We start from the raw sequence: 14,866 nt of genomic DNA on the forward strand, positions 1-14,866 counted from the left end.
GCTTTCTCTCTCTCAGCTTTAGGGTCCTCCATTCTTTCTTCTCAGAGAAGGCAATGGCACCCCACTCCAGTACTCTTGCCTGGAAAATCCCATGGATGGAGGAGCCTGGTAGACTGCAGTTCATGGGGTCACTAGGAGTCGAACACGACGGAGCGACTTCACTTTCACTTTTCACTTTCATGCATTGGAGAAGGAAATGGCAACCCACTCCAGTGTTCTTGCCTGGAGAATCCCAGGGACGGGAGAGCCTGGTGGGCTGCCGTCTATGGGGTCGCACAGAGTCGGACACGACTGACATGACTTAGTGGCAGCAGCATTTTTTCCTCTACATCCAGTTTCTCTTGAGTTTGAAAATTCAAGTTCTCTGTGATGGAGGAACGTATCTGAAACGACATCCATCCACAGTGGCCACCTGGCTCTATTTGAATGCTTGAGCCACAGTCACTCCATTTTTATTTTTGTTAATAATTTTATTTATTTATTTTTGGATGTGCTGGGTCTTTGTTGCTGCACGCAGGCTTTCTCTAGTTGTGGCTCCATGGGTTCCGGAGCACAGGCTCCGTAGTTGTGGCACAGGGGCTTAGCTGCTCTGCGGCATGCGGAATCCTCCAGGACCAGGGGTCGAACCAGTGTCCCCTACATCGGCAGGCAGATTCTTACCCACTGCGCCACCAGGGAAGTCCAAGCCTCATTCTTTTTTTTAATTTTAATATTTATTTATTTGGTCATGTTGGGTCTTAGTTGCAGTGTGCAGAATCTTTAGCTGCAATGTGTGGGATCTAGTTCTCTGACCAGGGATGGAACCCAGGCCCCCTGCACTGGGAGTGTGGAGTGTTAGCCACTGGACTGCCAGGGAAGTCTGAGCCTCATTCCAACACTTCATCTAATCAACACCCATGTTTCTACCTTTGGTCTTGTCTCAATTATCACTTATTTTTTCTGTTTAAAAAAAATTATTAAAGCAATGAATTTTAATACATTTTATTTTTTAGAGAAGTTTTAGGTGTACAGAAAAATTGAGCAGAAGATACAGAGATTTCTCATATAACCCACACCCCCTTACATGAACAGCCTCCCCATAATCAAAATTTCCCAACATTGGTTCTAATCTATGGACCCACATTGACACATCATTATCACCCAGAGTCCATACACTTTTTTAAAAGGACCCAGTTTTACACAATCAGCAAGTTAAAGTGCTGAGGCTGGAATATATGTATCAAAACCTTATGGTCCATAATCAAAATCCCAATTTATTTACAGCCAATCACCTTCCATTCGTATCTCAGATTAAAATTCTTTTAATGAGAGTTTTACATGCTCCTTTCCCAATCAAAATTGTAACGTCTTTCCCATGAGAACTATTAAACGTCTTCATGCCCTCCCCTAAATAAATCTCACTATCAGTCACAGTATTTCCAAACCCTGTCCTTGTTATAATTCCGGGTCAGTGAACACCATGCTTTCCCAAACGAATCCCCGTCCTCGGTACATTCCCAGTAAATGAGGCGTCTGTACCAGAAGGGAAACACACATTTTGCAAAGTCTACAGAGAAGAGAGAATCAATCAAAATAAGAACTCTTTTTATTTTGTACCTGTCTCTGCCATCACACACACACACACACACACACACACACACACACGTGCATGCACAGACGTTCCCACTCTGATCTGCTCTACTCTGTTCCACCATAAGCATATGCAAAACAGTATTGGTGAGGGATTGAGGTTCTGCTGAAAGGTTTCTTTTCAAGGTAACATGGTTGAAGCACTCAGATGCTTGGTGCAATGTGATTTTTCTGACCGTCAGAGAACAATGCATCCCTTATTTCACAATTTAATTGACTGTGAATTCCCTTTGCAGAACCCTCTTGTGATCTCACCCACCCCCTGCCCACGTCCCCAAGACCAATATCACCACCTTGAATTCCAAGTCAAGACTCTCACCTTCTTCAGAACAGTACTTCCAATATCCTTCATAAGTTTCATTCAAGGAACACCACTTGTGTTTTACCTTGAACTGGACACAGTCATAGAAGATTCCATCTCTATAGCGGAATGGAAAGAAACACTTGCCCTCTAGAGAAAACAAAGATTCAGGTCATCCCTTTCTGGGATTGTTCATTGAGAGGTTACATTACTTTCCTGCTGGTGGCTGGAAGGGGGTTTGTACTCAGAATTCAGAATCAGGACCCAATTTTATTGAACATTTATTGAGTCACACAATATAGCGGAGCTGTGGGAACTCTACTAATAAAGGTTTTTTGTTTGCTTGTTTGTTTCATACTCCTACATCTGTCCCACTATTTTCTATGGCATCAACAGTCTTGAAATTTTGCTCAGCATTTAACCCCAGTTCCAGAAATATACCTTAAGCTTAGAAACATAACTGTGGGCATCTATCTATTAAATGATTACCACCACCTCCTGCCATATCTCTTTTCTTCACCCTCTTTCACCATCGTACACCCTCATCCTCACGCGCACACATAGGCACGAACACACACAGCTATTTATACTATTATATTTGTGGTTTATTTCCATACTTGATAATGTCAATACGAGGTATTTCTCACCCCAGCACTATTTTTGTTTATAATATTCCTAATTACTACTGGACATTTTTTTTCTACATGAACTTTAAAATCAGGTATTTTTGTATTAGACTGGCAGAAATTAAAGAGTAGAAACAGGTAGTGCCAGTGAAATTTCAGAGTGGCTTCTCCATCTTGTTTTTGTTTTGTTTCTTGGCTGCACCATGTGGGATCTAAGCTCCCCAACCAGGGATCGAACCCCAGTCACCTGCACTGCAAGGCAGATTCTTAATCAATAGACCACCAGGGAAGTCCCTATATTACACTTTATGAAAGGAGGAAAAAGATTATTTTTTTTAACCGGGAAAATATCCCACTGATTTCCCCATTTTTACAATTTTTTTTTAAAAACATGCTTTTTAGCAGAAGTTTTCCGATCAACTTACCTTTGACTTCTGGGAGATGAGTTATAGTTTCTGCAAAATAAATTTGAAGTCGACAGTTACTTCATTATTCTCACATCTTCCATCCAAGAACACGGCATGATCGTCTACTTTTTCAGGGATGTGGTTTCTGTTCTTCAATATGATTATATCATTTGCTTTATATAAGTCCTGCATATTTCTTGCTGATGTAACCCCAAAACATTTTGTGATATTGATATAAAACAGAATGACTTCATTTTCTATCAGTGTCTAGTTGGTTCTTACCAGTTTAGAGAAAAACTACTGATTAATGGATTAATATGTCTATCTGCAATTCAGTCATATAGCCTGATTCTCTTTCTAAAGCTAGTCACCTACCAGTCTTCCTAAGGACTTTAAGTATACAAGCATGAAATAATTTTGCCTGTTATGTTCTGTAGGCTTACAGATAAGTTCCTTTTGAAAATTGCGCATACATGAGGACCACCTCTTTCCAATGATTTTCATCGGTTCTATTTACAATAGACACCTCAGTGGTTTCCTGGTTTTACTTGGAATGACATTAGGATTAAGGATGTTCATTTCAGCATGGCTCATAACAGTAAAAGAAAAGAGAAAAGAATCCAAAACTATCAATCACTGAGGGAATTTTAAAACAAAATACAGCTTTATAATATCATACAGGCATCAGAAAAGATGAGCATATACATAGATATGGAAACATTTATACTTTGTTTTCAGATGACAAAGGGCATTTTCTGTTTTATTTCATTCTGTAAGATGCTATTTTTGCAAAAATGAAATCATGTTATAAAATTATATGTAATGAAGATATTTGATGATCTAAAAATATTATCAGCAAAGTGTCCAGTAAAATTATGATTTTTCTCTTTTTTTTCCTTAGCTATTTTTAACATGGAATGTCCTTTATCTTATACACAAGCACATAATAAAGCAGTTTCATGAAAAATATGATTTCTTACCAGGAAAAGAAGTACAGTATTCAATTGCTTCACATTTTATTGCAAAATTTTAAAAGACTTTTCAACTCACCCATAGTTGGTAAATATGTATCTGAAAGACACAATTTTAAACAAATTTTCATTTCACTAGAGTTAGCCTTTAAAATAAAATAAAATAAATACTTTACCAAATTATTCTAGTAAAAATAATATTTTAAAGGTAAAAATTCAATGTTTATTTCCAGTGGTGTTATTGTGGGTGACTTCTAATTTTTCCTTTTGCTTTAACTGTACTTTCCAAATTTTGTGAGTGAATAAGGCACAAATTAAAGTTATTTTTGAAACAAAGACATTCAGCAGCAGGCAAAAGTGAAGGATTTACTTTTTCCACCTTCTCTACAAAATAAATCACACAATAATAGGAAAAAATGTATTTTATCATTTCACCATTATTTCTTGTTTTGTTTTATTCTATTTCTTTTCAGTACTGTCAGCAAAGTACAGTTTGAAGCAACCATTTACTTAACTGTCTTGAAATGAGGTCCAATTAGTTTTAGTGTCTATTAAAAAAGGATCTTTTCAACAATTTCTTGGGTTTATTTGAGGATTAAATCAAAAACATATGTTTTGGGCTCTGCCCAGTACAGAGCAGTTAGCAAGCTCTTCGAATATGGTAGCAATTGTACTGCAACATCCTGATTATTTTCTACCATCAAGTGGAAAACTTATTCAAGCTTGCGATGGGATGTGCTTAGTCGCTTCATTCGTGTCTAACTCTTTGCAACCCCATGGACTGCAGCAGGCCAGGCTTTCAGGTCCATACATTCAGTATGCCATCCAACCATGTCATCCTCTGTCGTCCCCTTCTCCTCCTGCCTTCAGTCTTTCCCAGCATCAGGGTCTTTTCCAAAGAGTCAGTTCTTCGCATCAGGTGGCCAAAGTATTGGAGCTTCAGCCTCAGCATCAGTCCTTCCAATGAGTATTCGGGGTTGATTTCCTTTAGGACTGACTGGTTTGATCTCCTTGAAGTCCAAGGGACTCTCAAGAGTCTTCTTCAACACCACAGTTCAAAAGCATCAATTCTTTGGCACTCAGCTTTCTTTATAGTCCAACTCTCACACCCACACATGACTACTGGAAAAACCATAGTTTGACTAGACGGACTTTGTCAGCAAAGTGATGTCTCTGCTTTTTAATACGCTGTCTAGGTTGGTCATAGCTTTTCTTCCAAAGAGCAAGTGTCTTTTAATTTCACGGCTGCAGTCACCATCTGCAATGATTTTAGAGCCCAAGAAAATAAAGTCAGTCACTATTTCCAACCACAGTGCCTCAGACTTTCTTCTATAAAATGAAGACCAAAACTTTACCTACCCCAGGGGACTGTTAAGGGGGTGGCAGAGGGTGAGATGGTTGGATGGCATCATTGACTCCCTGGACATGAGTCTGAGGAAACTCCCAGAGATAGCGAAGGACAGGGGAGCCTGGTGGGCTTCAGTCCATGGGGTTGCAAAGAATGGGACATGACTGAGCCATTGAACAACAAGGAACTGTTAGGAGGAACAGATTATTACGCATATAAAGTACTTAGAATAGTGCCTGAAACAAAGAACTTAATAGCTTGTAATTGCTATTGTTACCCAGAATGTTATAACTATTGAAATATTATCACCATCATCATCATCACCATCATTTCATCACAACTGTCATCATTAATAAGATTCAAGCCAGTGTACAAGACATTGGGTTGGCCAAAAGATTTCATTTCAGGTTTTTGCATAATATCTTACGGGAAAACCCGAGCAGACTTTTGTGGCCAACCCAATACTGGTTTCACAGTATCACCTGTGCTATATAAAAGTTTAATGTGAGCCTCACTGCTTAACGCTAGAAATGTTTTCTTCCACTCACGCAGAAGGGAGAGCACTAGACAATTCGGAAATGCTCGCACGACACAAAGATTTTAAATATTTTTAAAAGGAAACCTGACCTAATCACAACAGCAAAGAATTACGCAGCATTCGTGGTAGGAATGTAAAATAGTACAGCCCCTAAGAAGTTTCTCAAAAGATTCAAAATAGGATTGGCATAGGATCCAGTAACCCCACATCTGGGTATTTATCTGAGAGAACTGAAGCCAGGATCTTGAAGAGATCTTCACTAGCATATCATATCATCGCAGCACTATTTACAGTAGCCGAGAAGGCAACGGCACCCCACTCGAGTACTCTTGCCTGGAAAATCCATGGACAGAGGAGCCTGGAAGGCTGCAGTCCATGGGGTCGCTGAGGGTCAGACACGACTGAGTGACTTCTCTTTCACTTTTCACTTTCATGCGTTGGAGAAGGAAATGGCAACCCACTCCAGAGTTCTTGCCTGGAGCATCCCAGGGACGGGGGAGCCTGGTGGGCTTCCATCTATGAGGTCGCACAGAGTCGGACACGACTGAAGTGACTTAGCAGCAGCAGCAAGACACGGAAGCAACCTAAATGTCCATCGATGATGAATGGGTAAAGACATGGTTTATATACACAACAGAATATTTTTCAGCCTTAAAAGGAAGGAAATCCAGACATGGGCAAAGATGTGGATGAACCTGGAGGGCATATTATGCCAAAAGAAATAAACTAGACCTAGGAGAAAAAACACTGCCTGATTCTACTTTATATGAAGCATCTAAACCAGTCAAACTCATTCTGTGAATGTTGTCACTAACGTTTACTTGCTAAGTTATGTTCTACTCTTTTGTGACCCCGAGGACTGTAGCCACCCACCCTGGAGAGGGAAATGGCACCCCACTCCAGTATTCTTGCCTGGAAAATTCCATGGACAGAGGAGCTTGGTGGGCTACTGTCCGTGGGATTGCAAAGAGTCAGACACGACTGAGCGACTAACACTTTGCTGAAGTTTAACTATTAGTGTTAGCCCGTGGGCGGTCCAACCCCACAGGAGACAGAAATGGTAACAGGCAACAGATGACAATCCCAGAACCCTGGGTTCACATGGCATGTCAGGGTCTGCCCGCCTGGACTGTCCTTCCTGAAAGTGACCCCACTGTCATGGGATCCCTGAGTACTCCTCAAAGCTTGTTCTAGTGGAGAAATTATGCTTTGGCCATGGCAAATTTTTCACCCTGGAACAAGATCAATCGGATGAGCCTTCTGTGAAGTCTGGCCAGGTCAGTCACATGTCCAACTTCAGGACAGACAGACAGGTGATTTAGGTTGTTGTTGGTGGTCAGTTCATGTCCAACTCTTTGCGACCCCATGGACTGTAGCCTGCCAGGCTCCTCTGTCTATGGGGTCCTTCAGGCAAGAATACTGGAGTGGGCAGCCATTCTCTTCTCCAGGGGATCTTCCCAACCCAGGGATCGAACCTGGGTCTTCTGCTTTGCAGGCAAATTCTTTACCATACAGGATCCAAAACCTACTATCTCATCGCTCCTAAGATGCTAAAATACTTGGCTTTTCATGTTCGAACATTTCCAATATCAGAATGCCCCCTTACACATGCTGGCATCTTATTATCTGCAGATCAGGTTGCTATGGAGATGTGATGGTTATGCCTGCACTAAAGATGACGGTCTTCAAGAAGTCAGCGTCAAAACGAGTAGTACGGATGTCTGTGGCTCAAAAGAGAAATCCTCGGAGGCAAGAATAGGCTTTGTTAACTTCTGGGTTACAAGAGGAGAGGGAGGCAGTGAATAAGCAACAGTTTCAAAGATTCAAAGCAGATCACCACTACCTACTTGTTAAGACCGGCTCACTGCCCAGGACCAATGAGTTTTAATTGTTTTATGCATTGTTTCAAGAAATGCTGCCATCACTGAGATTCTGCGCAGCCAAAAGATAATGTTATATGGAAAAATATGACTTTAATAATTCAGAAGGCCAGTCACAACAAGTAGAGAAATTTTAGGAACAGCTTAACTAGCTTCTCTCATGTGTAATTTCCTTCTCATGAATGTACAAAAGTGACATCTTGTAAAAAACCTATGTACAAGCAAAAGTGTTGTTTTTCTACAAGTGTGAAAAATCTAACTGAGAAGGCAGTAGTAGTCATGGTTATACCAAGAGCATCTTTTCCTTTTTTAAAAACATTTTAATCAATCCTATGTTTGACTTGTCTTTCCATGCAAAGATGACCTGAAGAATACTTGAAAATAGTTCGTGCAAGATCATAGTTTTTTGCCACTCCATAAAAAAGTTATTTTGACAACTCTATGTACGTCTCTTCAGACATGTAAGAAATGCACCCATAATGAAATCCCTTCTTTTATTGTCACTTTATAACAGTTGAATGCAACATGATTTTGGTAAAAAGAATTAAATAGTCTTTCCAAAAATTAGTTCCATTTTCAAAAACCTCTCCATAAGGCATTTAAAATATATTAGCATGGGAATTCCCTGGTGGACCGGTAATTAGAACTCCTGTTTTCACTGCCAAGGGCCCAGGGAACTAAGATTTCACAAGCCTCACTGTGTAGCCAAACCCCCCAACCGCCCCCCCTCCAAAAAAAAAAAGCAAGACAAAAGTACACAAACAAAATATATGAGCATGAAAGAAGACACATGGTCATCAAGGAACATGACTTCTGTCAACAAAATTTTCTAATTCACGTTCCGGCTCTTTGTCGAATCATCTTATTAGGAAAAAAAAAAAAAAACAACACCCTAGGGCTTCCCTGGTGGTCCAGTGGTTAAGACTGCATGCTGACAATGCAGAGGTCATGGGCTCAATCCCTGGTCAGGGAGCTAAGATTCCACATGCTGAAAGGATTTTTTTTAACATTAAAAAAAAATACGTTCATCAGTGGATTGTGTCTATTTTATTTTCCAAAAAAAAAAAAAAATACAGAGTATCTTTTTCTTTCTGAGGGAACGTGAGATAAAGATGGCCCTTACCCTTCCTGGCGCCTCTGATTTGATTACACATGGCAGGAGAGGTTTTCAAACATCCAGCCCCAGGCACTGTCACATCGCTGCTCACCTCCATGTTGGAGACCGGCCGCACTGTGGAACCAGTAGACCGAAACCGACAGAAGCCCCACGGGCAGTGCCATGCCCCTCCTCCAAGGAGCAGCCCACCAGGAGTGGACCCTCCCGGGTTTATAGCCACACCGCCCCGTCTCCTTCCTGTCCCCTCCCCTTCGTCCTGCCTCCTCTTTCTCCTTCTTCTGTTTTCGCATCAACCCCCGTCCCCTCCTTCCCCCGTCCTCTTCTCACCTGTCTTCTCTGCCTTCACCTCCTCCTCTTTCTTCACCTTCCTCTTCTCTCTCTCTCGGCCCCAAAGCCAGACCTCCTCCTTTTTCATAGGAAGATACACACACGGACACACAAATAATAATAAGCTGGCACTCAATAAGACAAGGATTAGAAGTCATCACAAGGCATTTCCAGTTGTTTCCATGACAACAAGGATCACGGGAGCAGTCAGAGATTCATCCGAGTCTTGGACCTTACCAGTCTTTGCAAGCCAGGGCTGAAGAATCCCCTGCAGGATGCCAGAGAGGCTGCCTGGGGAAGCAGGTTTGCTTCAGGAATACAAACATCTCAGTGTACACTCCGTGAACCTTCGGTGTGAACCACTGTTCTCTCGTGGCCCTTGACAACCTAGCTAATGAGTCACAGGTGACCTCGCAGTTCTGGGAACAAGCAATACACCGTTTATGGTCACTTACATCCCACAACTCTGAGAAGTACGGTTAATGGTCAGTTATGCAGCGAGCAGTACAAACTTGGACTCGGTTATAGTAATTGTTGCTTTCTCTTCTTGTTCGTTAAAAAAAACAAACAAACTACCGGCAGCGCTAGTGGTAAAGAATCTGCCTGCCGGCGCAGGAGGTGCAAAACACTCGGGTTTGATCCCTGGGTCGGAAAGATCCCCATGACTAGGAAGTGGCAACCCACTCCAGTATTCTTGCCTGGAAAATTCCATGGAGAGAGGAGCCTGGCGGCTACAGCCCATGGGGTTGCAAAGTGTCGGACACAACTGAGTGCGTGTGCATGCGTGCGCGCACACACACACACACTTCCCTTCATTCTAGAAAATTCTCAGGCTCTAGGAGTTTCATTGCCCAGCTGAAACCTGTCCACTTCCTTGTAGCTCCAGGAACTCTGCCTCATCTGTTCATTAATATTCTTGTCTATGATCCCAGCCCCCGCAAGACCCCATTAATATATCCATGATTGAATTTTATGAGCCTCATAGATATGCATGAGATCCCCTTGGGACATCATTAACCATGCAGTTATCCCACCCAAACTCCCCCTGATTGTAACCACTTACAGAGAACCCTCCTCGGGGGAACTGCAGTCTCATCCTACAGACGGGTTGGAGCCAAAACAATCGGGCCAGTCCCCAGATAATCCAGCGATTTTGGAAGCAAAACCTTACAGAAGGCTTGGAAGACAGCTAGGGCGGAAAACGACTCTCTTAAAGGTAAACATCAACCTAGAAACCCAGGAGGGTGTGAGAATCTGGACCTGGGGGCCCCCGCAGCAAGGAAGGGAGGCGTCTAGAGCCACGCTGTCCACTGCGAGAAATATGATGTGAGCTGTTTGTATCATGGTGGTCACACTGATAATAAGAAAAAGAAGAAACAGCGCCATTTAAACAATAATATATTTTGTTGAACCATGATATCTAAAATATCACCTTAACATGTCTTCAACATAATATTGATGAGATACTTTACGTTTTTTTTCACCCTGCATCTTCAGAGTCCAGTATTTTATGCTTACAACCTGTGACGATTTGAACTAGCTGCATTCCAAATGCTAACGGGCCACAAGTGGCCACCAGATTGGACAACGCGGCTCTAGAGCTCTGGAAATGAAAAGCCAGAGAAAGTGGGGGCGGGAGCCTTGAGGGCGGGTGGGGAGTGGGTGAAATCCCAGTGTGTGAACAATGTCGGGCTAAGGAAGGCTGCCTTCCTCCTGACTTTGGGGGAAAGAGACGGAAGAAAAGGAAACTAGCCCGGACAGATTGCCTGCTGAGTTCCTGCTGGTGGACGAATAGCTTCACGGGTCTGTGAAGCTTGGCATTCACGCCTCTAAGGTAAGGTTCACTCTTTCCGTTTGTTGAGGGAGGAAGCTGAGATTCAGAGAGATCTTCCCGAGGTCCTATTTGCCTCTCTCCAAAGGCAGCCTGGATCCGTAATAGAAGAGGGGTGTGTGTGTCTGGGAGGGAGTCTTACGTGGAGGTTTTATTTGCTGCTGAGGAGCGGAAGGACTCGGCATTTTGAAGGTAGTCCATACTCCAGTGGCTTTATGCCCATGAGCTCCCTTAATCCTCACAATAGCTGTCGTAGTTGGGTTATTATCTCCACTTGACAGACGAGAACATTGACAACTGGAAGTCAGAGAGGTGAAATGACCTTTCCAAGGCTACCCAGCAGACAAATGGAAGAGGTGGGCTCTGAGCCCTGATTGGTTGGGTGCCATTCTTTTCTCATTGCTCCACTGTGATATTTTTGGCTTAAGAAAACCAGAGAGTGGAGGCTGTAGGCTAGACTGTTCCCTGGCCTCCCACCCAGCACCTTAATACTACCTGGTGAGGCTATTCTTGTTCTCTACCTTGGGTGATAGATGCAGATGTCTCAGATCTGACTGTTGAAGTCAAAAATGGTGTACAGTTCCTTTTGGTAGTTGCCAAATAAACAATATAAATAGTAGGGTTGTGGAATACTTATTAAATGAATAGATAAAAGGATGGATGAAGAAAAGATGGGGAGATGGAAGGATGGATAATGGACAGAAGAACTGAAGGATGCACGGATGGGAGGAAGGATGGGGAGATGGATGGAAGGATGGATGATGGATAGATGGACAGAAGGACCGAAGGAAGTATGAATGGATGAATAGATGAATGGAAACAGGTGAGCAGAGATTAAGAACACAGACTATCATTAAGTAGGGGAAGCATTTGCTAGACAGTAACATTCTCTGATGGTGACTGCAGCCATGAAATTAAAAGACACTTACTCCTTGGAAGGAAAGTTATGACCAACCTAGACAGCATATTAAAAAGCAGAGATATTACTTTGCCAACAAAGGTCCATCTAGTCAAGGCTACGGTTTTTCCAGTGGTCATGTATGGATGTGAGAGTTGGACTGTGAAGAAAGCTGAGCGCCAAAGAATTGATGCTTTTGAACTGTGATGTTGGAGAAGACTCTTGAGAGTCCCTTGGACTGCAAGGAGATCCAACCGGTCCATTCTGAAGGAGATCAGCCCTGGGTGTTCATTGGAACGACTGATGCTGAGGCTAAAACTCCAATACTTTGGCTACCTCATGTGAAGAGTTGACTCGTTGGAAAAGACCCTGATGCTGGGAGGGACTGGGGGCAGGAGGAGAAGGGGACAACAGAGGATGAGACGGATGGATGGCATCACCAACTCGATGGACGTGAGTCTGAGAGAACTCCGGGAGATGGTGATGGACAGGGAGGCCTGGCATGCTGCGATTCATGGGGTCGCAAAGTCAGACACAACTGAGTGACTGAACTGAGCTGAACATTCTCTGAAAAGTTTGGGAGACAATAAATAACAAAAAGTGAAAGAGAGGAAAGTCATAAAATATTCCCAAAGTAAGTTTGCCTAGTTAACTGATTGTAGCAGGAGTCACTCTGCCAGAGGTCAGTGAAGCGTCCACACGGTCTCTTAATCGCTATGAAATGCTGGCTCTGGAGAAGACGCAGGCGTTGTGCTTTGCCCTATAGATGTTCCGTAAATTTGGTCCCTAAGAGCTACTTTATAAAGTTAATCCACCCTTAAGCCAGCTATCCATGTAGATTTGAAATTTTGCCATTTTAAATTTGTAATTTTGTAGTTTTGCTTTTCTGCAAAGGCTCTTCTATGTTTTCCCTCCCAGTCTTAATTATTTGTGTGTCTGTGTATATATGCACATCCAACATGTATGTATTTGTGTAAATGCATTTAAATATCTATCATGCGTCTGCCTGCAATGCAGGAGACACAGGAGATGCGAGTTTGATCCCTGGGCCAGGAAGGTCCCCTGGAGGAGGGCACGGCAACCGATTCCAGTATTCTTGCCTGGGAAGTCCTATGGACGCAGGAGCCTGGTGGGCTGCAGTTCATGGGGCCGCAGAGTCAGACATGACTGAGCGTGCACAGTGAACGACACAGACTGTGTGTGTGTGCGTGCATACAGCTATATTGTATATGCATACAGATACAACATGCACAATTCTCGTTTTTAATTGAGAAAACCATGTACGTGGCAGATGTACCATATACATCTAAGGTACCAATTTACGTGGGAAAAGTCTCATGTGTCCCCTGGGTTGTTCATTTCCACTTCTCAGAGGTGACCAGTATTAACTGCTTTCTCACGTGTCCACTCAGGAGAATTTTCTGTGCAAGTCCGTGCAAAACACTATTGCAGTGTCTCGTGGAGAACCACAAGGCCCTCCGTGGCCGATGCGCTTTCCTTCCCTCGGCACTCAGAGTGGCCTGGCCGCGTGGACCTCCTTCTGCACCCTAGGAGGGCCCTCTCTGCTGTCTTTGCTCTTACTGTCCCCTCGCCTGGAATGCTCGTCCCCACGACTGTGTAGCTGACTCCAACCTCACCTTGGCTGTGCTCCGAGGGGACATCCCTGATCGCCTAAAGCAGACACCTGTCAGGCACCATCTACCACAGCTCCCTGTTTACTGTCTTCATTGCACTTATTCTGAAATGATTTTGATGATTTTTTTTTAATTGTGGTAAACTGCGGAGAAGGCAATGGCACCCCACTCCAGTACTCTTGCCTGGAAAATCCCATGGACAGAGGAGCCTGGTAGGCTGCACTCCATGGGGTTGCTAAGAGTCGGACACGACTGAGCAACTTCACTTTGACTTTTCACTTTCATGCATTGGAGAAGGAAATAACAACCCACTCCAGTGTTCTTGCCTGGAGAATCCCAGGGATGGGGGAGCCCGGTGGGCTACCGTCTATGGGGTAGAGTCGGACACGACTGAAGCGACTTAGCAGCAGCAGCAGCAGTACATAACCTATAACGAACCTTTTTTTCTGGATGCACCATATGGCTTGAGAGAATCTCAGTTCCCCCACCAGGGATAAAACCTAGCCCTGTGAGTGAAAGGGTGGAGTCCTAACCACTCCGTGTGGACATCCGGAGAATTCCCTACAATGGACCATTTTAAAATGGACCGGTCACTGGCATTAAGTACATTCCCAATAATGTGGAACCACGACTCCCATCTCATCCTAGGACTGGTTTATCATCCCAGACGGAACCTCTATTCCTTTTTTCTCTCTCCCCATCCCAGTAAAATACTAGCCTTTAAAAAAAAGAATCTATGTATTTACAGTATGGGCTTCGCTGGGTCTGTACTGCTTTGCATGGACTTTCTCTAGTCCGGGTGAGAGGGGACTACTCTTTTGGGTGGTTCCTCTTGTTCCACAGGCTCTAGGGCACATGGGCTTCAGTACCCGCACTTCAAGAGCACAGGCTCAGTAGTAGCGGCACTTGGGCTTAGTTGCTCTGCAGTGTGTGGGATCTTCCTGGACCAGGGATCGACCCCGCGTCCCCTGCATTGGCAGGTGGATTCTCATCCACTGTGCCACCAGGGAAGTCTAAAATATCAGCCTTATATGAGCCAGAACTTCACTTGTCCACGTCCCTGACAACCCCGTATAGAGGATGCATAGCAAATGTGTAACAAATGAGTAAATGAACATCTGAATGGATCAAAAAGTGGATACAGAAGTTTCTACATACACTTGGAATCACACTGTCCATTCTTGTCTAGAACTTGCGCTTTTCACTTAAGAGTTTTTATAGCAGAACATACACACCCAACTCATTCTGTTTAAAAGTATCACGGGGTTAGTCCATGTGGGCAAATCAGAATCCACTGTACCAGTTCTCCCACGTTCACTATTCACCTTGTTTCCAGTCGTTGCTATTAGACAAAGTCCA

General features: G+C 43.4%; 1 protein-coding gene across 1 annotated transcript; it reads right to left on the reverse strand.

Moving 5' to 3' along the window:
- Positions 1-1,403: 1,403 nt before the first annotated feature.
- BSPH1 (binder of sperm protein homolog 1) lies at positions 1,404-9,232 on the reverse strand. Its single transcript, XM_068993103.1, has 5 exons — positions 9,145-9,232; positions 8,824-8,931; positions 2,982-3,011; positions 1,949-2,080; positions 1,404-1,546 (listed from the first exon to the last, which is right to left on the reverse strand). Exons 1-5 carry the CDS (start codon positions 9,230-9,232, stop codon positions 1,404-1,406), a joined length of 501 nt encoding a protein of 166 aa, XP_068849204.1.
- Positions 9,233-14,866: the final 5,634 nt, after the last annotated feature.

Source organism: Capricornis sumatraensis, chromosome 20 (genome assembly GCF_032405125.1).
Source record: "Capricornis sumatraensis isolate serow.1 chromosome 20, serow.2, whole genome shotgun sequence".
In the NCBI taxonomy this organism is placed as follows: Eukaryota; Metazoa; Chordata; class Mammalia; order Artiodactyla; family Bovidae; genus Capricornis; species Capricornis sumatraensis.